Raw genomic sequence first — 26488 nt, forward strand, 5'->3', positions numbered from 1 at the left:
ATGAGAGGTGCCCACAAATCAGAAAAATGTACAAAACAAACTCTGCATCTTGCAAGGACATTTGGTGCCTTGACGCCAAAGGAGGCTGATCTAACTATTTTAAGCTCCGGTTATGCAGGCAGCAATGTTTTCAGCCAAGTGAGGCCCAAAAAATGCAAAATGACTGGGAACTGTTTCCAGTCAGATTCTCGTAAATGAGAAGCAGAAGTAGCGACTACAGTAAGAGCTGATTTTTCTGAACTTTCTTTGCACTCATGTGAACAATTGCAACAAGGAGTAAGGGTTAAAGGCCAGTGCTGTCCCCGAAATGCACTAATTTCAGCTTCCTGTCTCTCTCTCCTCCCTTCCCCTCCCATCCCCAGGAAAGTGGGAATGTCCGTGGCATCAGTGTGACGTCTGTAGCAATCCTGCAGTTTCCTTCTGTGAGTTTTGCCCTCATTCCTTCTGCAAAGATCACGAGAAGGGAGCCCTGGTGGCATCAGCGTTGGATGGCCGTCTCTGCTGCTCCGCACATGACCCCAAATCTCCCGTGGCACCTGAGTACTGGAGCAAGATAAAGTGCAAATTGGAACCACAGAATCCTGTAGAAGAAGCAAAGGAGTGAATTTGGTTAAAAACAAACAAGGGAGGGGCGAAGAGGGGCAAACGGGCGATGAACTTGAAGAGACTGCTACGACACATTCAGTCTTTGTCATCGGAGCCGTCGTGTGCGAACTGGGAACGGGACCATTTAATCTTAGCAAGCAGAAGCAGGCAGTGGTGTTTGTTTTTTATTGTTTGGTCTTTCTTTTACCCTTGAATGTGCTACAGCAGCTCTTACTGTCGGAAACCAGAAACGTCTTGGCCTTCAAAGAAAAATGTAGACCTTTTGACAGTGAAAAGAATATTCTGTTTAAAATATGTTCTTTGAGTGTAGAAAGCAAAGCATAGCAACATATTTATTTATTTAATTTTTAAAGGGTGTTGAAGATCTGTTTCTGATCAGTCAACGTGTCTTTAAAAACAAAATAGCAAAGCCAACATAACTTTTATGTCTAGTTTATGAAAAGAATAAAGCCTCCCCACTCTGTGTAACACTGAGATGCCATAAGGACAGATGTGGGTTTCGGACCAGGTGACCCCGAAATGCCTCCATTCCAGTACTGATTTTTAAAGGCATTTTGAGAAGGTAGGTTATGTATCATGTTAACGTATGAATATTAATGTAAGGCGTTTCCTATGAGAAATCAGGTGTATGACTTCTTGGAAGTGCTTGTAACACGAGATCTGGTATTGTTTAAGGAGGGCAGAAATCCTAGTTCCTTGCTCGAGAGCTGTAATCCACGTTTGCAGGCAGGTGGAAATTCAGAGGGAGCTTAATTGCACAGTGGTCATTTCTTTATCCCACCTCATGTGGAAAACCTTTGTAGTTAGGAGAGCTGCCCGGCTCGGGCCCGTACTGCAGCTCACTCAGATGGCAGCGGGAGCTCTGCCATTGAGCTCTTTAGGTGGAGGATTGTTCTGTGCCTGTGTATTTGTCACCTGCCAAGTCTGCGCTTGTTTTATGGCAATTATATGACTGGGATTCTTTGTTGCCACCTTCTCAGACTCCCGTTAGCTTCAAAAGAAATTTGAGCGCTGAAGGAATCCGACCCATGTGCATATTTGTTTTGATTGAATGCTTAGATTTTTTTGCTGAGAGAGATCTTCTAACTTTAATCTTCATTGTTAATGGAGCTAAGAAAAATCTCAGCACTTCTTCAATGAACAGGGTATTTTCTGTGTCTGGGGAATGGGGCCGTATTCACAGCAGCCAGCTTCAGCCTCATGAGACGGTTCTCTCTTGGATTTCTTCTGTTCGTCAGCAGAGAGACGGGCTCCTTCAGTGAGGCTTTTGAAGTGGCTTAGGCAGGCTCCTGCTCCAGACTTTCTTTCGAAAACCTGTCCTCCTCCATTCCTGTGCAAGGAGCCTGGGGGTTCCAGTTTCCCCAGGCTGAAGTTAGGCTGTGCTGAGCCGCCTCCCCTGGCCCTGCGTCTTACACTCTGCCTCTCCCCCTGCCCTGGTGCAGTTAGAGTGTACTTTTGACTTGTACGCTGAAATTAGCTGACTTCCTGCTGGCTTTTTGCTAATGGCTATTGAAAACAGTCACGAATGAACATAATTAATATCAAGTGTCGCTGGCATCTGGCTAAATTAAGTCTTTGAATTAAGAATTAAGAACCTTGTCTCTGAAAAACTGCTCACATAAACCTACGGGAACGTGGCGACTTCTCAGTTCAAGAAAATAGTAGGCTGAAAAAGTACACGTGGGATTTTAGAACACGTCTTGCCTCTGGCTGGTGTCCTCAAATTTATGTACGGGGGGAATTTTTTTGCGTGCAATTGTACAATTACAAAATACACTACAATCTCTTTAAGCAGCCGCTGTGCCATGGAACTGATCTGGCAGTTCATCTTGCGAACGCCTGCAGACGCCTTTCCTCCAGACTCGGGACGGCTCTGCGGGTCTCCTGGGTCGCTGCGTGGTACAGGGGGCTCCTGGGATCTCTAAAGCACTTCATCTCGTGGTCCGTACTGCAGTGAATGTCTGAAACACTACTCTTGCTTGAAAGCAGTGCTGTATTTTGGTATTTTTTACAAAAAAAAATTTACAAAAAGGATTTTATTTTTCTTAACATTTTGTGTGATAAATGTCTCTTTTTAAGCTCTTACTGGGGGTGTTGAACCTTTTCAGAAATTCCAAACGTAGCTCTTGCTACCGTGTCTGTAAGGCCCGATGTGTTTACTTTATATTATTTATTAGGCTTGGTGATGTTCAAATGATTTTCTCTGCGAGCGGTCTGAATTTTGCAGAACTGCCGCGGTGCGAGTGCACCTCCCTGCTTTTCCATGCGGTGTCCATGGGACGCGCTGGCGGGAGGGGACGGTGTGGCAGCACCGGGACCCTCACCAGGGAGCAGGCGAGGGCCACCACCCTCGGTCACCGCACGGGACCTGCTGCTGGGACGTGCCGGGGCGCCGAGTGTCACAGAACACGTGGAGGTTCAAAGAAGGCTTAAAAACTTGTAAAATGCTGTGAATTGAGGCCTGCTGCTACTCCTGTGCCATGCCGCTTGATGTCTTGGTTAACTTTGTTTTCAAACTTCTTACAGGTGCTCCTTTTTTCCACCAAAAAAAAAAAAAAAAGATTAATAATAGCCAACAGCTGGGCTTGGACTTTAAAGGGAAAACAGATTGGTTTATAAGCTTGTCCGACTTATGAACAGAGTCTGAACTGGATTTCACGCTATTGGAGAGAAGGTGAATCTTTCAAAAAACTTTAACGTTCTTAGATAAGAAAATACCTAATTCAAAGTATCTTGGTAACTCTAGGGGGTTTGTTCTTTATGCCAAACACAAAATGTTAAAATACACATTTTAACTATTTCTTTGCAAACTGAGTAACGATAATGCAATTCCTTTGTAAGGAAAAGATTGAACAGCTGCTTTGATTATTTGGCATCAGCAGAGGGCGAGTCAGCCGCTGAATTAAATTTGTGTGGTCTCTAAAATGAGATAATTAACATTGGGTATTTTGGTGGTTTCACGCTGAGGCCTGGAAGAAATCCACAGAGCTGCTGGTGATTTTGGTTGGGAAATTCTGGTGTTGAGGACTGTCAGTTGTTCCTTACCGGAACGCACCCTCGTGCTTTTCCCTTACTTTCGCTTTAATTTTTTGCCATAGCGCCGTGCTTCTGGCGAAGGCCTGGCTCCAGCGCTGTCGGCCGGGTGCTCTTGTGTCGGGGCTGCGCTGCAAAGTTACCGGATTTTGTTGTTTACCGGAGCTTTTCCTCTCTGGTCACACCTTAGCACAGCGCAGAGGCTCTGCAGGCCGTGGCCAGCGGTGCAGGGGCTGGTCACTGCCCTTCTCGCAGACGCGGGGCGAGCGTTAGTTATTGTAGCTTTCGGCTCGGCGCTATAGGCTTGGCCTGTCGACAGACTGTTGAAGGCGTTTGCAGCTCAGGAAGGATAACGTTAAAGGCAATTTTGTGGGCAAATTACCTTCTCTGGTCACCACCATGGTCTTAGAGAATCTGTTAAAATGGAGTAATAGGGCTGGAATGTTTCATTTTGGCCTTTCTTCTAAAAAACTTCTTGTATCTTAATTTCAGGATAGTATGGGAAAGACACAATTACTAGACGTAATTAACAATGAGCATAAAATCTGTATATATGGAAACTTTACAGAACTATGTGGGTGGGGCGGGGGAGGAGGGTGGGAGGGGGGATGTCCAACGCTGGTACGAAGTAGTCACTTTAACATTGAAACCTCTGCCTCATTGAATTCAGGGTTTAATGTACTTGAAGCTCTGCGGTTCCTTTTACAGCTTTTTTTTTTTATTTATACATAACTTTTTTTTTTTGTATACTACATTGACAATGTCTTTGACGTCCCTGAAGTTACTTTCCGCTCCCGCTGTACAGTGAGTCTCTGGCAAACGGCGAGCGTTCCCAAGCGCCGTCTGGGTTGTGTGCGTCCCCACGGGGGGTGTTGCGTGAGAGACGGCAGCCCGGGGGGGACGCTGCCCGTTTGCCTTCCGTTCCTCATCAGCTTTCCCCTGCTGTTTATCTTTGTGTAGCAAAAACATTTGCACTTACGATACACTCCTACACTTTGGATGTATTCACAATGTTGTTCTGAGGAAAAAAAAAAAAAAAAGGCAAAAAAAAAAAAAAAGCTGTTTCCTATTATATTCTGTTCCTGAGTGAGGAGCTCAGGTGTTGTTACCCCTGTGAGGGGCTGTCTCACCGCTCTGGAGAGAGGGGAGTTGTTAAGCTGAAACTCTGTCTGTGCTCTGCATGGGAGACTTCTGTAATTAATGTGAAATCAAAAAGGGAAAACGCGTATGAATTTGCCAAAGCCATTCACTCATCCCCTGTTCCTCGCGTGGCACTGGCTGCCCGGGGGTTGTGCACGGAGAGAAGGGAGCTGCCTCTCCTCGCCCCGTCCCTGCCAGCGCCGGGAGGTGGCCATGGTGGCCCTCCCCGGGCCTCCCCGCACCGCCGGGCACCGGCCCCTTCCCACCCGCGTCTGGGGCAGGAACGGACCGGAGGAAAAAAGCGTTTCCTATTCACTGGTGGGGCTCTATCTCATTTCTGGTGTCACTTTTCCTTTTCAATCAAGCCGATGGCGTTGCCACAGACAACAAGGTGCTCCGGTGGCATTTGGGCTGGTGGAGAGGGGGGCGGGGGCTCCGGGGGGGCTGTGGGAGACGCGAGCGATGTTGCACAACACAGATACCTGCAGATTCCGTTTCCATTCCCATGTACTCTCTATCTGTACGGATGACCTTTGTAGAGTCGTTATTTCTGTAGACTTTGTTTATCTGTAACAAACTTTGTAGATTCTGTGAAATGTTATTTTAACGAAATCACTCGAGTCTTTAATAGCAAAGCATCAATATTCACTGAAGTCGATATCTTAAGAGTTTTTGGAAGTTGACTAGAAGCTCTTGACACTAACGAAGTAGTGTTACCTTTCCCTGGCGATGTTCCACTGGGGCATTACTGTATTATGACTTGATGTTGCCGCATAGACTTTGAGATATACGATATTTTGGGGGTTTTGTTGTTCGGCCTATGTTCTCTTGCATAGTGTGAAACCTGTAAAGCTTGGTTAACCTGTACATAGATAGCTTACCGTCAACTAGTTATAGTGTATCTAGAATTGCCTGTAATATTTTAGCTTCTTACTGAATGTCTGTGATGGTAGGAACATATAATTTTTGTACATTATATTTACTGAGATGTCGCCTTTTTTATTTTACAAATACTTTGGAATTCAGATGTGTTTTTGCTTCCGTGAGGATTAATTTGGAAAGGTTTTTAATGACATTCCACTGATTTGAACTTTTGCTTGAGGTTGACTTCAATAAATCGTTCTGAATGTTCCAACGACGAAAAGGCTTCTCCCTGCGTCTCGCCAGCCGAGCACCGGGCTGTCACCCGCGGTGTGACACTGCATTGGGCGGGAGAGTCGGTCTCATGGAGGGTCGGAGGGATCTACAGAGGGATCGGGACAGGCTGGAGCCACGGGCTGAGGTCAATGGTATGAGGTGCAACATGGCCAAGTGTGGGGTCCTGCACCTGGGTCACACCAGCCCCATGGACACCACAGGCTTGGGGAAGCGCGGCCGGAGAGCTGCCTCGGTGGAAAAGGTCCGGGGCTTGCCCGGGTGGCCAAGAAGGCCGCCAGCATCCTGGCCTGTATCAGGAACAGTGCGGCCAGCAGCACCAGGGCAGCAATTGTCCCCCTGTACTCAGCACGGGTGAGGTTTCACCTCAAATAATGTGCTTGGGTTTGGGTCCCTCATGACAAGAAAGACCTTGAGGTGCTGGAGTGTGTCCAGAGAAGGGACACGGGGCTGGTGGGGGGCCTGGAGCACAAGGAGAAGGGGATGGAGAACTTCTGAGAGGCAGCTGAGGGAGCTGGGGGTGTTCAGCCTGGAGGAGGCTGAGGGGAGACCTTCTCGCTCTCCACAGCTCCCTCAAAGGAGGGGGTAGCCAGGGGCCGTCGATCTCTTCTCCCAAGGAACAGCGTCACGTCACGCCAGGGGAGGTTTAGGATGGATATTAGGAGAAATTTCTCCACGGAACAGGCTCTCGAGCACTGGAACGCGCTGCCCAGGCCGCGGTGGAGCCGCCATCCCCGGGGGTGGCTGAGAGCCGCGCAGACGCGGCGCTGAGGGACGCGCTTTAACGGTAGCGGCCGCGCTGCTCCCTCTTCCCGCCGCGGGAGCCGAGACCCTCGCGGGGGACCCTGCCCGGGGCGGGGAAAGGCCGGGCCAGGCCGCTCCGCCCCGGGGCGGGCGGCGGCGCCGCCATGTCGGCGGGGCGGGCGGCCATGCGTCGGGCGGGGGAGCTGGCGGGCGAGGCGGCGGTGCGGGCCTTGCTGCTGGCCGCCTTCGGGTGAGGGCGAGCGGGGCGGCGCCGGAGCTCGCCCGGCCTCGGGGTCGGCGGGCCAGCACCCTCCTCGGGTGGCCCAGCCCTCCCTCGCCCCGGCCCCGCGGCCCCTCCGGTGCCTCGGGAGGGGCCGAGCGCCCCGAATGGCCGGTTGTGGGTGTGTTCTGCCCAAAATGTGATTTTTTTTTTATTTTTTTATCCCCCCCCCCCTTCTCCAGGATCATGGAGTTTGTGCCTCCGTTTCAGCGCGTGGTGCAGCCCGAGGAGATGTGGCTTTATAAAAACCCGTACGTAGAGGTGGATCACGTACCCACGGTGCCCATGTTTGTAAGTTCGGCCGCTCCCTGTGTTTTACTTACATTTTTCTCTAATTATAAACTCTGCTTTTAAAGCAAAGCCGCTAGCTAAACGACTTGTGTTGCAGATACCTGTAGTTCTTAATGCGTGTTACTGAAGGTGCAGTATATTACTGCAAACAAGACAACATCTACAGTCAATTTTTGTCATCTTTTTAAGCTTTACCATCGGGGGTTGCCTTTGGGATTGTAGCTAAGTTTGTTAGAGCTAGTGAGGACCTTTCACTGTTGTTGTGATCAGTTTCAAGTCCATTTCAAGATGGCTATAATCATGGACTATAGCACCTATCTCGCTAGCAGGGAATGTTTTGCTTAAAGCAGCTATTTTCAGCAAAGCTTTATTATAATTTGATTATGAAGGTGTTTTCTCTAGGCTCTGTTAAAAGGGTTTAATGTAAAACTGTAAGTGCTGGATTTCACGTGGGCGATATTCGGCTAAAGGGGGGGGTCCCTGACTCTGAAGCAGGGCTCTTTGGGTGAGACCTTTGGCTCCAGGCTTGGGCAAGCACCCGCTTTCTTGGCAAATCGTCCTGGTGATTTTCTGCAAGGGGTGGGCACTAGGCATTAAAGGACAAAACCCTGGTGTAGCGTTTGGATTTGGCGGCGGAAGGCAGGACGTGTGCCAGACGTGCAGGGGATGGCAGCCTCCTCGGGAGCCTGTCAGACCCACCGTGGAGCTCCCCCGGGGTGAAATCCTGCAGCTGAAATCGCCACGGAGATGTTGTGAGCGATAACTGGTTTTCTCTGCATCAGCGGCTCCTGCGTTTTTTGCTGACAGGCGGCAGGGGTGCCACTGACAAATTGCTAATCCTTGTGCGTGCGGGGTTGGGGACAGCAGGGTGCCACGGCTGGTGCCGGGGAGGGAAACCTGCAGGAGGGACACGGAGCCAGCCGAAGCCGCGCTCTTGTGCCAGAGGTGCTATCTGAGAGCTGAGGATGTGCTGGGCGTCTCTCAGAGGAGGGAAGGCTCCGCTGCGCCGCTCAGCCTGTGAAGCACAGGGAGGAGTGGGATGCAGAGAGGGGCTTTTTAGTGCACTGCGTTATTTTTGCTGCCTGGTTTTTTTTCCTCACACTTTGGTACAGGCAGCGTCCAGCAGTCTGTGGGCTTTTGTATGTGAAGCGCTGCCGTTGGATGGCAGACAGGAGGAATAGCCATGCTCTGGGGGGTGCAGGGTTAGTCAGGGTTTGCTGCAAACACAGCTGGGGGCAGTTTTGCATTCCAGTAAAAGCGTAGTGTTTGGAGAGCACAGGTCGCTGCTTGGCTTTGGGGAAGGATGGTGTATCATCTCTGTGAGCAATTGCTGTTGTGTTCTGGCGAGAGCGCTTAAATCTGCTTTGTTAACAAGACGCCTAACTGTCTTCTCATTTCGTGGCAGTTCATCGCATTTCTGTCTCCCTTATTGCTCATTGTCCTGGCAAGGGTGTTCATGAACGCTGACCGAGAAGACACGCGGGAAGCCTGCCTCGGTGAGCTCCTGCTTACCCCGGGGAGCTGCAGCCCCCACGCGGCTGTGGGCCGGGGGTCTCGCACACGAGTCCTTTGCTCTTGCTGGGGCACAAGTCTTGTGTCGGGGGTGTCAAAGCTGAGCTGTGTGGCTCCAGCTGAAGTTTGAGCACTGAATGTGCCTCCGGGCTGCACATTCAGGTGGGGACGGTGCTGACCTGACCTCTCTGCTCTCTCCTAGCTGCCAGCCTTGCTCTTGCCCTGAACGGGGTTTTCACCAATGCCCTGAAGCTCATTGTGGGCAGGTGAGAAACTGGCTCACTCCGAGCTGCGCCGTGCGGGGAGGGGAGGCAGGTCTGCGCCATGGTGGAGCTGCAATAGCAGGAGCAAGAGCCAGGAGCTGAAGTTGTACATACTCAGCCTGGAAGGAACATGTTTTTTCTAGCTGTAAAGACAATTAAATATTAGAACAAACACTGTCAGGGACCTGCTGTCTCAAGGCATCATTTAAATGGGCTCGCTCAGGCCTGCGCCAGGGAGGAGCGCTTTGGCACGCGTACAGGGAGCGGATGGGACGGTTTCATCTCCCGCGGCCACGTGGTCGGGGTGGCAAGAAGTTCCCTGTGCCAAGCTGCAGCTGGAGATGTTTGCTCTGGTGTGCCCGCAGGATGCTCAGATTTGCGTTTCTTGCAGCCTGGGTCGCGCTGCCGGCCCTTTGCAGGATGGAGGGAGCTGTGCGAGGTGGCTGGCGACTGCATTCGGGTGTGGGTGCTCTGTGGGAGGGCTGGGGGCCCGGATGACTCCTGAGCACCGTGCTGGGAGCGCTGCACGCCCGAGGGCTATGTGCCTTGTTCTTTGCCCTAGGCCACGGCCAGACTTCTTCTATCGATGCTTCCCCGATGGACGAGCGAACGCGGAGCTGGTGTGCACAGGCGACCCTGGCATAGTGACTGAGGGACGCAAAAGCTTCCCCAGCGGACATGCTTCATGTAAGTTTTCCATGTCCCCTACCCACTGCAGCCCGGGACAGCGAACCATGGGGAGCAGAAGCCCTTGTGTTTGCTTTCATGCACCCCGCGGCTTTGGCTACATGTATTGGCCTGTTTGGGGGCCTCAGCTTTCCCTCTGCAAAACAGTGGCGTGACAAACATAATGTGAAGCTTCTGTAGCTCCTGGGAGGAGGGATGCTCACCAAGTACCAGCTTCTGCGGCTCCTCCATCACTCATGAGCTGGTGCTTCCCTTGGCTTGCATGGGCAGGACAGACGTTCTCTTGCAGCCTTTCAACTGCAGCAGGGGAGAGGGTGAAGGGTGAGAGCCCGAAGCCCTGAAGTGACACGCTTCTCTTTCAGTTGCCTTTGCTGGTCTCGCCTTCTCTGCCTTCTACATCGCCGGGAAGCTGCGCTGCTTCGCTCCTGGCCGGGGAAGCAGAGCTCTGCGGCTCTGCGCCTTCCTGCTCCCGCTGTTCCTCGCCACCCTCATCGCCGTGTCCCGCACCTGCGACTACAAACACCACTGGCAAGGTGGGTCAGGGTTGGTGTCTGTCTGTGGACGGGGCCACAATCAGGTGCCCTGAGCGATGGGGGCGGTCTGTGCTGCTGCAGAGGTGCTCAGAGCCCACGCTGGCAACTTGGCTTTTTGGATTACTCCTCCTTGCTGCCTGCAAGGTGATGATGCCTTTCTTTTTGTTTTTGAAATATATGCCAAGCTTAGTTTTACGGCCAAGAGCTCAGCCCTGAGCAGAGTGAAAAAATGCCTGCTGGGGAATTCGATTGTGGAGCTTGGGAAGGTAAAGGGAAGTTAACTCTCCTCTGCCCACAGATGTGTTGGTTGGCTCAGCGATCGGCTTTGTGCTTGCGTACCTCTGCTACAGGCAGTATTACCCTCCTCTGGTGGACTCCATGTGCCACAAACCGTTTCTGTACAAATCCAAACAACTGCCAGCGCACCAAGAGAAGCCTGCAGCTTCCAGCTTTCACCTGGATATATAGTGATGGGCTCTGTCCTGCCGGCACCTTTCCTGCTGCTCCCTGAGGGCTCAGGCAGGGGAAGGCCTTGGGGAGGTTGGTCTACGAAAAGTGGCTCAAATGAGGATGAACGCGAAACCCAAGCAGGCGTTCTCTGCAGGGCTGCTAAGTTTTCCTGCTCAGGGGCCTGTGTTGCTTCATTTAGCTGAATTTTGTAGGCATCCCTCCTTTTGGGCCTGCTGTGAAGCAAAGGAGGCACTTGGTGTGCAGCCCTGCAGGAGGACAGCCCGGGTACGAAAGGTCCTGAAGCAAGAACTGGAAAAATGTGACAATCTGGTGTGCCCCGTCCGGTGGGGTCTTCTTGTGTCCAGGCCAGAAAGCACCATCGGTCACCTCCCTTCATTCCAGCCGAGCTGTCCTGTCCCTTCTCATGGGAAGTGTGTGTCGAAATGAAGTGCAGGACCTGCTCCCGGCACGGGGCTTAAGTCTGTCTTTTCAATCACAGCTGAGCTAATTCGGAGTAATGAGCGCAAGGTTGCAGTCTTTAACCGTGGATTAAATGGAGGAGAGGGAAAATGAAACTAGCATGATCATTATTTGTATTATTGTGCTAGCCTTGATTTTTTTCTAATTTGCCCAATAAAGTTTAATTTTTTTTAATGAGCTGTGCTACTGAAAACTTTACTTCAAGGACTGGGTTTATGCTGTACAAGCCGTTTCCTTCGGTGTGTCTGCAGGGGTTTCCAGGTGGGTGTTTATTTTGTGTCTCTTTCCTTGCAGCTTTAATGTGGTTGTAAAGAGATGACAGAAAACGCAGTGGTGTCTGAAAGCATCCCTTCACAGCTGCTTGTTTCCCTACACTGCGGTTTGTTTTCTCAGACAATGGAAGGGTAGGGCGCTGCTGAGAAATCCAAGGGGCAGCCGTGTGGCAGGACTGTTGTAAGTAATTATTTGTCACTCGTCTCCTCCATAGATACTTGTATTTTTGATCAAGTGTATGTACATGCAAAGGTGAGGCTGTAGCGGAGCGAGGCACATGTGCCTCTGCCAAGCTCAGGACACAACAGTAATGAAAACGCGACCCCATCATGTTCAGTTTGCGCCATATAAGCCCTCTACGACCCTGCAACTTCAATAGAAGTTACAGAAATAGCTTTAATTTTCCCTATAATAGTGCACATGGGAATTATTCAACCCCCTCCCTCCCTCTCCCCCCAAACAGGCACACACCACAGTCATCTACTTATTTATTTTGGCTTTTACTGGAAAAGACATTAAATAACATTTAAAATGTATTTAACTTCTTTCTTTTTGTTTTTTTAACAAAGTGCATAACTTAAAAAGCTGATCATTAGAGTGTCCCGTGTTAAGACTGTTCCTTTTCCTACTCTTGTAGGAGACGCTTTAGCAATCAGTAGTTCAGGCGCCGACTGAGCAGCGTGTCTGTTCCTGCAGTCAGGTAAAAGAACAGCTTCTGTTCCTTCGGGATGGGAGGAGGGATGTAGGCTGCAAACAAAACCTTTCAGATAGTGCAAATAATGCAGTACAACGGAGGACAAACAAACAGGCTGTGGAAAAAAAGGCTCCTTACCCCATGCAGGGCAAAAGTCAGCGGGAGGGAAAGTGGTTTGGCTCTTCCCAAGGCTGTCACAGCAACGACCTTACACACCATGAAGCCTCTGCCTTGCCCCCAGGCTCCAGGCGACTGCGGAGCTGGGCTCGTGGGGTCACTGGGACACAGTGTCCCGACCCTATGGATCTGGGCTCCGGCTGCAATTTGTGTATTTAAAACCAAGAACGACTGGAGCCTGGCTGGCGTGAGATCCCCGCAGCCACCCTGAAAGCCACACTGCAGCAGGACGGCAGTGCTGCTCCGCGCCCCTGCAGAGCAGAGGAGGGCTGTCCCTCCAGAACTCCAAATTGCCTGGATGCTGCTGAGGAGCAGCTGCTTTCCCCCAGCAGAGCTGTAGCTTGACCTGGAGGTGAATTTCCTCCTGTTTAGTCACACCTGGGCACTAGCTTGGTCCTACACGAGACGCAGGCAGTGCTTCAGGGTTGCCCGTGGTTTATGGCCGCCGTGGGCTGGGTGAGGATGCTGAGAAGTCGCTACCAACCTACTGCAGCAGGGAGGCACGAGCGCCCGGGTCAAGCACGCACAAACATGCCGCTCTCACCAGCTGTTTTACGGGACAGTCCTGCCTGGCACAGCCCATGGGTGCACACACCAACCATGCAGCAGCAGTCCAAGGGGATGAGAGTCGCTGGTAGACACATTCCTGCTCGCTTCACAGCAGATGCCGGTGCCCTGCGCTTCCCCTCCCAAAGACCGCAGTCCTCGCGCCCGGTGCTCTGTTACAGCAGGGAGAAGTCAGCAATCTCCTTCGCTCGCCAAGGCTGCTATAGGTCTCTCCACGCTGCATGTTTAAGGCTTTTATTCTTCAAGGTCCCAAGCTGGGAGTTTCCTCACTGTGCCAGGAGCAGGGTCAGGCCCTCGGTGGCGGTTCCTCGCCCAGGCAGCTACTCTGTGTCGGTGCTAGAGGAGCCAGCGTGATCGCTTACAAGGTGGAGGGTTAAAAATACAGCTTGCCACAGGGAGTCATAGTGCAAGTGCTGTGTGTGTGTGTGAGCAGAAGTTTTTTCCTTTGATATATTTCCCCCCAGCCCCTACCCAAAATGGAGGAAAATCATCCTTATCTCCAGGTAGCAGCAAGTACTTGGGAAACAGCATGCGGGGGACACGGCAGCAGAGGAGAGAGGAAGGCAGAGAAGAAATCTGGACTTTCCTGGTGAGTGCTTGGTTGAATTGGATCTAAGAAAGCAAAAGGAGAACATAGGAATAGGTGCACTAGGAGAGACCAGAACCCACCCAGCCCAGCCTCCTGTACCCAGCGTAAGGCTTTGAGGGCCAGAAAACCCAAGGATGCGCCTCACCCCAGTCTCCCCTTGGCCAGCAATGAGCAGTAGAGGGTGAGAGCACCCCTGCAAGACCCGCAGGGTCCACGCTCTGGTTCGCTACTTGTCTATAAGAAACGTTTAGCCCGGGAGGCTTGAAGCATGGGCTGCACATCTGGTTGTTCCCTTGGTGGACTGAACAGATCATAACCGTGCACAGTTGCTGCTGCCCTTATTGTCAGCAGCAGCAGTTGATTAGCTCTCCCGTGGCCAATAGTGCTTGTGTACAGGATGGGAGGAAAGAAGCCAAACATGCTGACGGGCCAAAGAAAAAGCCCGACACAGACTCCTGCCTTAGACACAGTGCCGTAAATAAGGGATATTATTCCCTCAAATGGACCAGATGTCCTCTGAGGTGCCCTAGGAAATTCGGAAGGCGGGTGTAAGCAGGGTGACTTACATCAAATGGCCAGAACAGCATAGGTTGGTCACTGGCTTCCTGGCAAAGGTTGATCCAGTGTAATGCCTTGTGTCTGGTATATCTCCTTCAGAACCAGCAGAACGGTGTCTTCTGACTCCCTGGAGGAGGAGAACGAGGGAATTAGAGGGGGACACTTCCCTCCATGCTGTCAGGACATCCGTGATGGTTATGGGGTAGACACGGTGCAAATGCAGGCAGTACCAGGCAAGGAGAACTACAGTGGTCTTCCTCTGTCCCTACCCACTTGCTATGTCTGCGTTACAGGCAAGAGAATATCTTGTTTACTCAGTTAAGGCTTTTCTTATTACATTGGCTTTAAAAACGATGGCACTCTGCTTACATCAGACATGAATTTGAAGCTTTAACAGTTGTGCAGAAGCTTACCAATAGCAGAGATGCCCTTGTAGTGCAAATAAATACTCGTTAAAGCTCTCTATTGGCTTCTCCTGCAGCACGTAGTCTATGCGATTCCCTCCGTTCAGCCTCCCCACGTTAATGAGGGAGGCCTCTTCCTTCACTGCTGCGGGGGGCTCTTCTGCCTTTGTCTCTGGAGGAATAAAGAGCATTGTGGTTCAGCCAAGGGGCACCAGCAGCCATGAAAACGCAACAGCATCACCCTGCCCTCCCTTCGCCCCACTGCAGGCTCTTGCAGAGGAGAGGCAGCTTAAGTGCTTGGTCCTTCCTCCCCAGGGTTTTCCGACTCTTGTAAAACAGCATAGCAAGAGACAGCTAGAGAAGGGGGACAGGCTTGGCAGGCTTACAAAGCAGTGTGGGTGTGCCGAGACCCCCAGGAGGTCAGCTTGCTTCTTCTCCCCCTTCCTCAGGCAATGACAGGGGAAGGCATTTGGAGAGCCAAGTGCATCCGCAGCTCAAAGGCAACCCCTGGGGTTGACGCCAGTGTGGGCACCTCGCCAGTGTGGCTGCAGGGAGCCCCAGCACGCTGCAACGTGGGCAGGCTGCGATGCTGTATCACGGCTCCCCATCGCCCCGCACGCACCACCGACCTGGCTGCTTCTCCGCGCCGGCCTCTGCCTCCCCTTCGGCCTCGGTACTCGCCCCCTCCACGGCTGGCAGCGGGGCTCGCGTGAAGGACTGCCAGGCTACCCGCAGGGACCCCAGCAAGTTGTTCTTCAGGTCCACGCTCATGCGTGTCAGCCCTTCTTTCAGCTCTGAAAGGCAGGAGGGGTCAGCGTGGGGCTGGGGGCCGCAGCCGCTGCCCCGCGCTGGGGGAGAGGGGCTGCCCTTCCCTTACCGAGGTGCATTCTCTTCCTGCCCTTGTGGTGAGGCAGCAGCATGGGCTCAAACTCCAGGTCTGGGACGATCATGGGCTCAATCCTGTAGGCCACCGGGTCAAACTGTACAGAGGAAGGGAACAGTGAGCCAGGGCTCGTGATCCACGCGTTTCACACAGGAAGGCTCTGGGCCTTATACCTACAGGGTGGAAGATGTTGAAGAAGCCTTTGCAGGTGGGCAGGCTGTAGTTTGGGTTGATCCGCTTCACTCCTCGCACCGTGAGAAACATCCCAATGGGAGACCCGAAAGCAAAGAAGATGGTGGGCTTGTAGTTCAGCTGAGGATAGTTTGCTGAGACCTAGGAGAGGGAGATTCGGATTTGTTTCACGAGACAAACTCTATGCTGGTTACGAGCGCCTCATTGTTGTAGTTAGAGCACAGTGCCGAGCTCGGTAGTTACCTGTCCTAAGCCAACATCCCGGTACTGGCAATTCGCACCATCGTCTGTGCTGTCTGGGTTGTGCTGCGATGGGGACCCAGGCTCTGCTCGGTGCTCCCGGCTGTGCCTGGGACCTGCTGCGCTCTGGTCCTGCAGCAACACGACGGGAAACACCACTATCGCAGCTGCTGCAGCGAGCCCACACCACGGCCCGTCCTCCTGCCCGTGAGCAAGAACACGAGGCAGCGAACTGCCCGGCATCCCATGGTCTCAGCAGCATCGTCCTACTCCTGACAACCACCTCTCTAGCTGCCATCACTAACTTCAGTCTCTACCACTGTTAACTAGTCCTCCTGCTCTGTGATCTGCCTTACAGGCCACAGGATGAAGTGATCCTGCAGCAGGGTAACACCAGCGTAACTCGGGAGCAGCAAGCAGCTCTGTCACCACAGCAAACACGAGCCTGTGAGAGCCGCCCGAGCGAGGATGGCCGGGAATGAGGAGGTCGGGGTGCTCAGGGACTGATCATACGTGGTCCTTGTCTGGGAGCAACGGGATGTGACCTGGCTGAATACAAGCTGTGCGAAAGACAAACCTGCATCTCCATCTTGGAGCTGATGTAATGTAGTATCTTCATTCTTGGTCCTAAGGGAATTCCCATTTCTTTAAGGTTCTTCTCTGTGCACAAGAACTGGAAAATAAGCAAGCCAGGTGTGAGTCCAGGAGCAGAGAGGTGTGTGCGGGGAGGTATTTCTGTTCTCTGTAATTCTGTTCCTGCCGCACTCCTCAGAGACGTTTCGTGTGCAGGTGAGTCAGTACCAGGAAGATGTGCACAGGGTGGGAGGAGTGGGAAGAAAAGCAAAGAGGAGACAAACAAGAGACAGCAAAACAGGAGAGCTCCTTACCAGTGCTTGCCTGTCCATTTTCTCCTTCTCAAAAACATCACAATATTCGGACAGCTGCAGCTTCTTCAGGATTTCTTTTACTTCCTCAATACCCCTGTTGCTTGAGGTTGCCCTGGACCCCTGTGAAAAGAGCCATCAGGGATTGTGCTTTTTGCTCACTTATTTTCTCCCGTACGTTTTGGAGTCTCTGCCCCTTCCCCAGGCAGCGGCAGAAGCAGGAGGTTGGTGCGGCGCTGCCCCGGCACAGCCACCCCCATGGGGCAAGCGCTGCAGGAGCACCCGGGGGGTCCAGATGCCACCGGAGAGCACGTACCTCCTCGCTGTGCTCATCCTCCTCGGGAGCAGCCTTCTGGTTCGTCAGGAGATCAAACAAAATCAGCGACCCTAGAAACCAGGGGTGGGCAGACAGAGCATCAGCATCTCATCGGGGAAAGGCCCCACGCCGTCTCCTTTCTGGGACAAAAGTACCCTCCCTGCTCCCACGGCACGGTGACATTGAGGGGACCCGCGGGTGAGACGCCCTTACCCAAGCTGTGCCCAGCAATGGAGACCCCCCCTTTGAAGAGGGGGTTCCTCTGCAGGAAGAGCTGGTAGAGGCGGTTCATTTCGGACGCCACCGTGTCCACGATGGTCTGGCAATAGGTGGAGCTGTTGTAGAAGAAAACGTCCAGGATGGTGTCGTTGATGAAGTGACGCAGGCGATTGATGCTCGGCAAAGTGATTCGCTCCAGGTCACTACGGGGGGAAAAGAGGAGACAGGGAGCTGCAGTTAGAGGTGCCAGTGAGCCCCGCCACGTTTCTAAAGCAAAGTGTAAGTTCAGAGAAGGATTGCCACCGTCCCAAAGGACATAACATTGTAATCAGACCGTCGGCTCATGCCGAGACCGAAGGCAGAGCACAGCTTTTACACTCCAGGCAGGAATAAGGAGCCTGGCCTTTCTTCCCCAGGAGCCCAGCCTGCCCTCTGCCCTTCCTCGGGCACTGTGGAGCAGCGCCTGAGTGCAGAAACGGGGTGCTCAGCTTCCAGAGGCCTTTAGCAAGGTGTGGATGCCCACAGTCCTCTGTCCTGCTCACCCGTGCGTGCTCACAGCCCTGAACACTCACAGCTGTCCCTTTGCCCGGCAGGAAAAGTGGAGTTTACGCCGGAGGAGGCTGGCTGTGCACTGTGCCGTTCCCACGGACACCGGCACCGGAGGAGGTGGCTGTCGGGGACACTTACACATCCACCCCGGTGGAGTGGAGGGAGCTGTGCCAGTTCACAGGGAGGAACTCCACCCGGCCGATCTGCTGCTGCTCCTGGGCTTTCTTGAAGTGCGCTTGCAGCATGCTCAGGGAAACGCTCCTGAAGTCGTTCACTGGAAAAGAGCGTGAACTCCTACCGAGATGCACCAGGCCACAGAGCAGCCTGCTGCATCAACAACGCTTAATAAGATAAAAGAAAAGATCATTACCAGGGGAAATCCCACCAGGGTCTTTAAGCTGCTGCTGCTGCTGCTGCTACCCTAAGACCTTCAATCTTTAACTATAAGATCAGGGGAAGGCTCCATGTCCTTACACGTGTGTTTACGGGATTTCGCTGTCCCAGCTGTAACAAGCCTCCTTTCCACATGGGCAGGGCTTTAACACAGCAGTCGGGATAAGAAAGGTGCTTTTGGGAATTAAAAAAAAAAAAAAATCTGTTGCGAAGATGCACATGTTAGAAAGGGAATCCTGAGGGAGGAGATGAACTTGAAATTACTCAGTTCTGAGGGAGAGAGGCTGATTCCCTTCATTTCAGGTGGTCGGCAGCCTTGAGAGCAGTTTAATCAGATGAACATACAGAAGAACAGGCTGCAGTAACGCAGAGGTATATTTTATAGGAACTAAAGACAGTCTGCTGTGAAAAATCCCTGCTCCCTTTATTTCTACAAGTTAAATCACGTCGGGCTGCCAGGCAGTTTCAGTGATCACCTCTCCGGGAACTGAAGCGCTCTGAGCAAGCAATAACGAACAGGTCAGGCCGGAGTCACTCGGTTGAGCATCCCGTCACCGATACTGATCGGCAGTGGGTGCTAAGAGGAGTGTGTAAGAGCAGTGATTCCCCCTCGCCCACTCTCCTAACCTCCAGGCATTCGCAGCTTGGGGATTTCCTCAGCCAGAAGCAGCATCGCTGCTTTTGGTCCAAAATCGCTCCTGAGGCCGCCGGATGGGGTGCTGGCAGTTAGGCTTCACCCAGTGAGATTAAGCCCTAGCAATAGACTGAGCAGGTTACTAATTAGTTTAGCAGGTTTAGACAGTTACTTGGAAAATCTGTATCCAATTTGGGAAACTCACTATTTTGAGCAGCAGCAGAACACAGTGATGGGAAGTGGTTGCCCAGACCTTTCCAGATGGTAGGATTTAATGGGTTAGTGAGCCTTGCACTCGCGCTCCCCACTGCAGTCAGCAAATTCGACTGTGCAGCTTGCCAGCGCGAGTGGTGGGGTGGTGGGAATGCTCTCTTGACAGCGTTTCACATTCTCTGCGCAGACGAGGGCTTACTGGCTCCGCTAAAAGCGGCGTGTGGGAAGAGGACCCTGGCCGGGCTCCAAACCTACCGCACTGGACGATGCTCCGGAACCGAATGTCGCATGCTGGGCCGATCCCGTGCACCACGAAAACCAGGTGATCGATTTGCAGAGGCTCCCCTAAGGAGGAAAGAAGAGTTCAGAGCACGGGCCCTGTGCAGGACGTCACTTAACGGGGAACTGACCCGCTGAAACCACAGACTCCGCAAGAGAGCGGAGCCTCCCATCCTCACCTCAGCCAGGTAAAAACCCTTGCGTTAGCGCCCGGGTTTGTGCCTAAAGGGCAGTGGGATTTCTCACATTTCTTTGTTTGCCCTGCTAAATTCAGCTGCCCGCGCCGGGATGGATCCGGATCAAGGGGACAGTAGAGGAAGGCAAAGCGGCTCGTCCCCCCTTCTGTCACCATCCACACTTCGGCGGGGGCGGATGGCCCTCGCAGTGACACCCACCTGGCCCGGGGCACATTCAGCACAGGAGAGGGCAGGCCCAGAGGACTCGGTGTCCAGCCTGCTCTGCTGAGCCACCCGGCCACCGCGTCCCTGCAGCTCTCAGGTAGGTGCCACGTGACGTTACGTCTTGTTCTCTGCTTCCCACACACTTTAGTTTGCATATGCACTTTCCTGAAGGCGTGCAGGCATGGAAAATGAAGGGGTTAGATGGGAGTAACTGCCTGTCCTCACCACGGGGACAAGTCCCGAGTGTCACCACGGGGACAAGTCACGGGAGCTCGGGGACAGCTGGGAGGGGACAGAGCCAACACGTCTTCAGGGATGGGGAGGGCACGTGCGCCAGAAAGTCACCTACATGTAGGCAAGTGATAAACCCCCGTATCCCCACCACGGAAACAAACTTCTCCTTTACAAATGTCCACGCCAAGACCTGAGGGTTTATTTCAGGCACTGCAGAGCTTCCCACAGTGCTGGTCTCAGCGCAGGGGCTGGAAGCGCCGTGCCTTCCCCCATGCGTCTGCCGCCTCTGCACGTTCATTTACGCTGCGGGCTCTCTGGTGCTAGGAAGGTTTCTGAAAACCATTCAATTCCTTTTGGCATGAAACTTTTAGATACGCCCCTCATTTAAAGGATCATGGAAGCTTCTGTCAGTCCTTTTGAGAAAACAGGCTGGAAAAGAGTCTGTAGCTGTGGCAGGGTGGGAGGGAGGGAGAAGCGAGCTCACCATTGGGGATCTCGGCAGCGATGTTTTCTACTCCTCTCTTCACAGTCCGAGGTCGACCTTGTTCCGTAGGAGTTGAGCCCCAGTCATCGGAGGTGGCAACCGGATGGTAGTGCACCATCAGCTTGTAAACAAGAAGAGCCTGTCATTAAGCTGCGCTGCATACCGGGGCCAAGCGGGGGAGAAATTCTGCTACAAGAGCTGGTAGGCGGTACGGGGTGGTACCAGAGCGTGATGTGTAACTGCGCTGGTACGAGCCCTTTGCACAAAGAGAGTGAAAGGTGTGTTTGTAAAGAAACGTTAAGGTGCGAAGCAGACTCTCTGCTGGCATCTCTCTGCTCGGGCGCCCGCAGGCGAGGGGAATGCTGTTTGGACGGAATTGATTTCTCAGCAGATATGGTTAAAAAATACAGCATAAAGCCAGGCCCTCAAGAGAACTGAAGGGATGTCCTTGCTGGTGGAACACAAAGATCACCAGGCCCTCCTTACCTTTGGGTTGTGCAAGATAATGATTTCCCGGCTAGGGGACTCCAGTTTCTTCTTCCACTCGTCCAGGGTCACAGCAATCATGTAAGCTTCCTAAGGAAAAAAAACCCACCCTCTGTAAGTCAGCTGAATGTATTCCCATGAATATTCAACCACCTGGGATATTCCCCACCCATTTTATGGTATCTGTTATCAACACATTTTGCGAAAGAGGCAGAGAAATCTGCCAGGTCACGCTGAGAGAACAACAGGGTCATCCGAGTATCAGCTGCTGGAGAGCTTCCAGGAAAGCCCCCGTTTTAATAGCAGCAGCAGCAGCAGATTTCCCCGTCAATTCAGAAGGGTATTTTTTGGTACATTAGAATACAGATGATTGTAAAGATGTATATTTTTAAATATATATATATATATCTTTCCAAAGCAAGTCTCCAGCTATTAACAGTACAGACCACTGAAGTCTACATTCAGTGAGTCCCCCTGGTGATGGTTCCTCTTTCCCACATTCACAGTTCCCTTGGGTTTGGTGAAACTGTGAGCGCAGCGAGGCCGGTTCTCACAAGGAGAGTCGCGCTGAAGTCCCAGCAGACAGCGCAAAACAGCGCAAAGCTGCTAGAGCCAGGCTACGAGCAAGGCCGGAGCTGCGTGACATGCCGACAGCACCCGGGCACTTCAGCGCGTAGCAGAAGGATGGCAACGGGCCTGGGCAAGGGCGGGAGGAAGGGGAGGCCACCTAGTTCCAGCAGGCTGGCAGGGAGGCAGTGGCAGTGTTAAAGTTCTGTTAATCAGCTGCAAAAACCCCATGCCAAAGCCTCTTTTGAGTTCGTGTCCTCAGCCGTGACCGTGGTGCCAGTTGCCTCCTGTGGAGTTTGGGACGTCGGGGCCAGTATTTGACAATGAGAAGCCAAGATGCTTCTCGGCAAGATGGAAGCTACCAGGAAAGGCGTGTTTACCTCCAGTTCTTCGCTGAAGGTCTCTGAGTAGGGAATATACTTGTTGTCTTTGTCTCCCTTGTAAAACCAGGTGCAGCGACGCACTTCAGATACCTCCTCCTCCCAGTACACCGCAACGCGCTGCCTCTTCTTCAGGTGCACATCGTACCTACCCCCCGACGTTGGGACAACCAGATCTTCTTTGTCTCTCCCTGCAGGAACCAAGGCCTGAAATTAATCGTGAGAGGACCAGCAAGGCACGCTACCAGAAAGCTGTGTACCACGCCAGATCACGGGGCTGAGACTGGAGCATCTCCTGTGGGCAGCACGCACAAGCAACAGCAGCAGACACCAATGTTCTCCGTATCCAAGCACGGAGAACAACGTTGGCAGGCATCCTAGGAGAGATGCCCCAAGTCAAACTTGCCCTGGAGACAGAAGGTAAGACGAAGGCATTAAGCTACAACCATCTTCCTCTCTAGTTCAGGCACAGGCTTACACGGACTCTTTCTGCCTCACTTAGATGGTAAAACATGAATTTGTGTCCCTGGGAAGTGCATTGCTTATGGTGGAGGTGCGGGTCTACGGGTCTCTCAGCCATTCCCCTCTAAACTGCACAGATCCCAATCCAGGCTTCAAATTCTGTTAATTCTGCTGCCTTTTGGGTCTGCCCGCTGGCCAGGCTGCCGGGGGAGCGCCCGGTGCCAGGCTGTGCTGGGCTTGGCTGAGGTCCTGGCACTGAGGACTGGCGGGATGGCCTCGAATCCAGAGCTTCCCAGGAGAGGGAGGACGGAGTGACCCTTGGGCAACGGGAGCCCTGCCTGCCGCCTTCGGCAGCAGCAGTGCTTCGAGCACGGTCCTGGCAGCGGGTCGTGCTGACGGGCCGTATTCGGCAGCACGGCGGGGTCTCATCGCCAGCGGTGCTGCTCAGAGCAGGCAGAGCACTGCGCATCCACATGGGAGGAATCTCCCCAGCGGAATTTCTGACATCCTGCTGACACTGTCCCATCCACACCCACCAGGGTGCTGTGCAGTACAGTGATACGTAATTTAGAGCATCTGTCAAATGAATGAGGTCAGACCATTCAATGCACCCAAACAGCTTAGTTATTCATGCCTTTACAGTGCTAGGAGTAGGCACGTTGCCAAAAAAAGTCCAAATTTAAAATTCCCGAGGGAAAATTTGGCATCCCAGGCAGAAGCTGGATGTGCCCAGGGAATTTCCCTCCGATACCCAGACAGCGCTTCCCCTGGGCACACACCTGATGCTCCCCCGTTGACCTTACAGGCCCGTTCCTTACAGCGATTTTAAGAGCAGTGACTGGGTATTTAAAATCAAAGGGCAATTTAAAAATAGCAATGATGGGAGCTGAAGGCGGGCACCGCTGTGAAATCCCCCAGGCCCTGGAGGGGGATGGAGTCCAATCTGCCGTCCCCGACGCCCCAGCCCCTGCCCACGGGTGTTCTCCCCCTACCTGAGCCCTGCGCCTCCTCCAGCCGCTCGGAGTCCTGGGCGCTGAAGGGGACCCACCGCTCCCTGCCGTCCGTCACCTTGCAGTAGAACCAGTGCGGGGCCACCGGCTCGTACCCGTGTGCGGGGTCCGGCTCCCCGGGCTCCGGGGGCGGCTGCGCCTGTTGCTGCTCCGGGGCGGACATGATGCTCCCGCACCGGGGCGGCGGGAGACGCGGGTGGCCGATTCCGAGCGGCTCGGAAATCCTTATTCCGTCTCAAATGGAAGGCGCTCCCCGAAAATGCCCCCTCTCCCCGCAGCGGCGCCGGCGGTCGCGGGGGGACGGACGCGGCGGTGCCCCCTCCCCTCCCCGCCGCTTCGGCACACGCGGGTCCGTGGGTTCGCGGCCCCACTGCCCGGCGGCTCCTCCGGCGGCTGCTCTGGGCCCGGCCCGGCCGCCAGCGCAGGCCCCGCTCCGGCCCCGGCGACCGCCCAGCCCGGGGCGGCGTCCCCGGCCGGCCCGGCCCACGGCGGCGTCACGGGCGGGGCCAGGCGCGGAGAGGCCTGCATCCCTGCCTGCATCCCTGCCTGCCGTCCTGCCTGCATCCCTGCCTGCCGTCCTGCCTGCATCCCTGCCTGCATCCTGCCTCTATTCCTGCCTGTATCCCGGCCTGCCGTCCTGCCTCCAATCCTGCCTGTATCCCTGCCTGCCGTCCTGCCACCAATCCTGCCTGCATCCCTGCCTGCCATTCTGCCTCCAGTCCTGCCTGTATCCCTGCCTGCCGTCCTGCCTTCAATCCTGCCTGCATCCCTGCCTGCCGTCCTGCCTCCAATCCTGCCTGCATCCCTGCCTGCCGTCCTGCCTGCATCCCTGCCTGCTGTCCTGCCTGCATCCTTGCCTGCCGTCCTGCCTCTATTCCTGCCTGTATCCCGGCCTGCCGTCCTGCCTCTGTTCCTGCCTGTATCCCTTTCTGCCGTCCTGCCTCTATTCCTGCCTGCATCCCTGCCTGCCGTCCTGCCTGCATCCCTGCCTGCATCCCTGCCTGCCGTCCTGCCTCCAATCCTGCCTGTGTCCCTGCCTGCCATCCTGCCTCCAATCCTGTCTCTATTCCTGCCTGTATCCCTGCCTGCCATCCTGCCTCCAATCCTGCCTCTATTCCTGCCTGTATCCGTGCCTGCTGTCCTGCCTCCAATCCTGCCTGTATCCCTGTCTGCCGTCCTGCCTCTATTCCTGCCTGCATCCCTGCCTGCCGTCCTGCCTGTGTCCCTGCCTGCATCCCTGCCTGCCGTGCTGCCTCTATTCCTGCCTGTATCCCGGCCTGCCGTCCTGCCTCCAATCCTGCCTGTATCCCCTGCCTGCCATCCTGCCTCTATTCCTGCCTGCATTCTCTGCCTGCCTGCATTCCCTGCCTCTATTCCTGCCTGCATCCCTGCCTGCCATCCTGACTCTATTCCTACCTCTAGTCCTGCCTGCAATCCTGCCTGCATCGCCCGCCCACCATCCTGCCTGTATCCCTGTCTATATCCCCTGCCTGCCATCCTGCCCACCATCCTGCCTGCAACCCTGTCTGCAATCCTCCCTGCGATCCTGACTGCCATCCTGCCCGCAGTTCTGCCTGTATCCCTGCTTGTAATCCTGCCTGTGATCCTGCTTATATTCCCTGCCTGCAGTCCTGCCTGTATCCCTGCCCATGGCGCTGCCTGTATCCTGTCCTGCCTGCAACCCCTGCCTGCATATCCTGCCTACAGCTCCTGCCTGCAGCCCCTGCCCGCGGCCGCAGCTCTCGGGAGGGTTGCGCAGCCCTTGCGACTGGCAGCGGCCCGGGTGGATCCACACCCAAAAGCCATCGCAGGCAGGCGATGCCAGCGCTAATTAGGATTCTCTGGCCTAAGTCTTGAGTCCAGGACGGTCATTACGCCCCTGAGCCGGATGCGGGCAGGCAGGGGCATGCGGTGTCGGCACAGCATCGCCGGGAAGCACGTGCCTTTGTGCCAGCTGCCTCCCACGTGCAACACAAACACTTGAGCATAGGGTGCTCCACAGCAGAAACCACGAGATGCTGATTTAGTGTTTGTTTTTCAATCCTTATGTGCCTGTTTCGCCTCAGTGGAGATTGAGAAACCCTTTTCTGATGGTTTATGCTGCTCGTAGAAGTGACAGGGCAACCCCGGAATAAGAGTTTGGTTTCTGCAGAGACGAGCCTCGTGATAAATACAGAGACATGCTTTCTAATTTGGGGCTGTGTGGTGTGGGTGGATGGTGTAAGATAAACCAGTTGCCAGTAATTGTCATCCCTGTGCTCACCTCCACCGCGGCAGTTACTGGCTGGGAAGACTGAATGGCCAGAAGTGCTAAAATCCTCAGTTTTGCATCTGTAAAGCAAATGGCTGCAAACCTTGTTGGTGCAGCTTGGCCTGCGCAGGGCCCGCGCCAGCTCGGTGCTGTCACAGCTCCTGCCCGCGCCTCTGCTGCAGCGTCTCTCTCCTTTCAGATCGCTGTCCAAGCCTGACCCACTTTGGTCCTGCTTTGAAGGAGACAGGAGGCGGTGGGGACACGGCGGGGACGGATGCGGTTACGTCAGCGGGAGCGTTCTGCAGTGGTGCGGAAGGTACAGCCCGGCCCTCGGCTCGGCTCAGCTTTGGGGGAAACACACAGAACCCACCATCCGCCCCGGGGATGCAGAAACGTCGGCCGCAGCCGCCTCTTCTCACAGAGCTGTTCAAATAACCAGCCCCGCTGAAATGATAACCTGCCATTTCAGCCCACTTTGTGATGTTCTTTCCTGTGCTTTTCACTAGAGTTTACATAAGCCTCTGCCAAGTCCTTCCCACATGCGGGGAATTAAACTCCGGAAGAGGAAATATTGTAAAGGAATACATTACCTCGATAGGTTCAGCACCAGAACACCAGAGAAGAAACCCACCTCCCTCCTTCCTCCCAGACTTTGGCTTGTGTGCCACGCACATACTTTCAGTTTTTCCTGTGAAGAGATAAAGGTATCGTTCTTACCACGTCTCCCCAGCGGGAAACCTTTGTCCCAGTCCACAGAGCGCTGGTGATACAGCAGCTGAGCGTGTGGGTTTTTCTCCTCTCCTGGCTGACTGCATTGCAGTGCTACTGAGTTTGCAAGGTATCAGGATTGCTCCACGCTCCTCCTCGCACAGCTCGAACCTACTTACCTCTTTTCCCTGGCAACTGGCAGGGGAGGGAAATGACTATTAGAGCAAACAGGATGCCATAAACAATACTGTTTTGTTCCTGGTGCAG

The 26488-nt window shown here is 53.8% G+C and overlaps 3 protein-coding genes across 17 annotated transcripts in view; 2 read left to right on the plus strand and 1 right to left on the minus strand.

The window, feature by feature from the left end:
• The window catches only part of NSD3 (nuclear receptor binding SET domain protein 3), a 46719-nt gene extending 40796 nt beyond the window's left edge, over positions 1-5923 (plus strand). For 7 of the 8 annotated variants that reach the window (XM_054225071.1, XM_054225075.1, XM_054225073.1 and 4 more), the window contains one exon: positions 363-5923. In XM_054225071.1, coding sequence (XP_054081046.1) covers positions 363-604 — 242 coding nt within the window. In that variant the 3' untranslated portion in view covers positions 605-5923. The remainder of the gene's footprint in view (positions 1-362) is intronic. The other variant, XR_008469922.1, reaches the window with a different exon arrangement.
• PLPP5 (phospholipid phosphatase 5) lies at positions 1086-16335 on the plus strand. 6 transcript variants are annotated; one of them, XR_008469925.1, is made up of 10 exons: positions 6846-6928; positions 7141-7249; positions 8655-8745; positions 8964-9027; positions 9587-9711; positions 10074-10244; positions 11469-11627; positions 12085-12147; positions 13389-13474; positions 16110-16335. XR_008469925.1 is itself a non-coding variant. In XM_054225089.1 (7 exons), exons 2-7 carry the CDS (start codon positions 7145-7147, stop codon positions 10710-10712), a joined length of 726 nt encoding a protein of 241 aa, XP_054081064.1. In that variant the 5' UTR covers positions 1086-1168; positions 7141-7144; the 3' UTR covers positions 10713-11348. The 6 variants fall into 6 exon arrangements, 4 of the variants coding, with proteins under 4 accessions (XP_054081064.1, XP_054081063.1, XP_054081065.1 ...); XR_008469924.1 differs by lacking the exon at positions 16110-16335 and having other exon boundaries at positions 13350-13457; XM_054225089.1 differs by lacking the exons at positions 6846-6928; positions 11469-11627; positions 12085-12147; positions 13389-13474; positions 16110-16335 and adding exons at positions 1086-1168; positions 10543-11348.
• DDHD2 (DDHD domain containing 2) lies at positions 11942-26162 on the minus strand. 3 transcript variants are annotated; one of them, XM_054225080.1, is made up of 17 exons: positions 23245-23625; positions 21791-21981; positions 20844-20933; positions 20358-20478; positions 19215-19304; positions 17858-17993; positions 17165-17373; positions 16952-17022; positions 16639-16758; positions 16329-16424; positions 15755-15883; positions 15497-15652; positions 15314-15416; positions 15066-15230; positions 14446-14608; positions 14041-14159; positions 11942-13242 (listed from the first exon to the last, which is right to left on the minus strand). In XM_054225080.1, exons 1-16 carry the CDS (start codon positions 23423-23425, stop codon positions 14069-14071), a joined length of 2112 nt encoding a protein of 703 aa, XP_054081055.1. In that variant the 5' UTR covers positions 23426-23625; the 3' UTR covers positions 11942-13242; positions 14041-14068. The 3 variants fall into 3 exon arrangements, with proteins under 3 accessions (XP_054081055.1, XP_054081056.1, XP_054081054.1); XM_054225081.1 differs by lacking the exons at positions 11942-13242; positions 23245-23625 and adding exons at positions 13358-13497; positions 26104-26162; XM_054225079.1 differs by lacking the exon at positions 11942-13242 and adding an exon at positions 13358-13497 and having other exon boundaries at positions 23245-23624.
• Positions 26163-26488: the final 326 nt, after the last annotated feature.

Source organism: Rissa tridactyla, chromosome 20 (genome assembly GCF_028500815.1).
Source record: "Rissa tridactyla isolate bRisTri1 chromosome 20, bRisTri1.patW.cur.20221130, whole genome shotgun sequence".
Classification (NCBI taxonomy): Eukaryota; Metazoa; Chordata; class Aves; order Charadriiformes; family Laridae; genus Rissa; species Rissa tridactyla.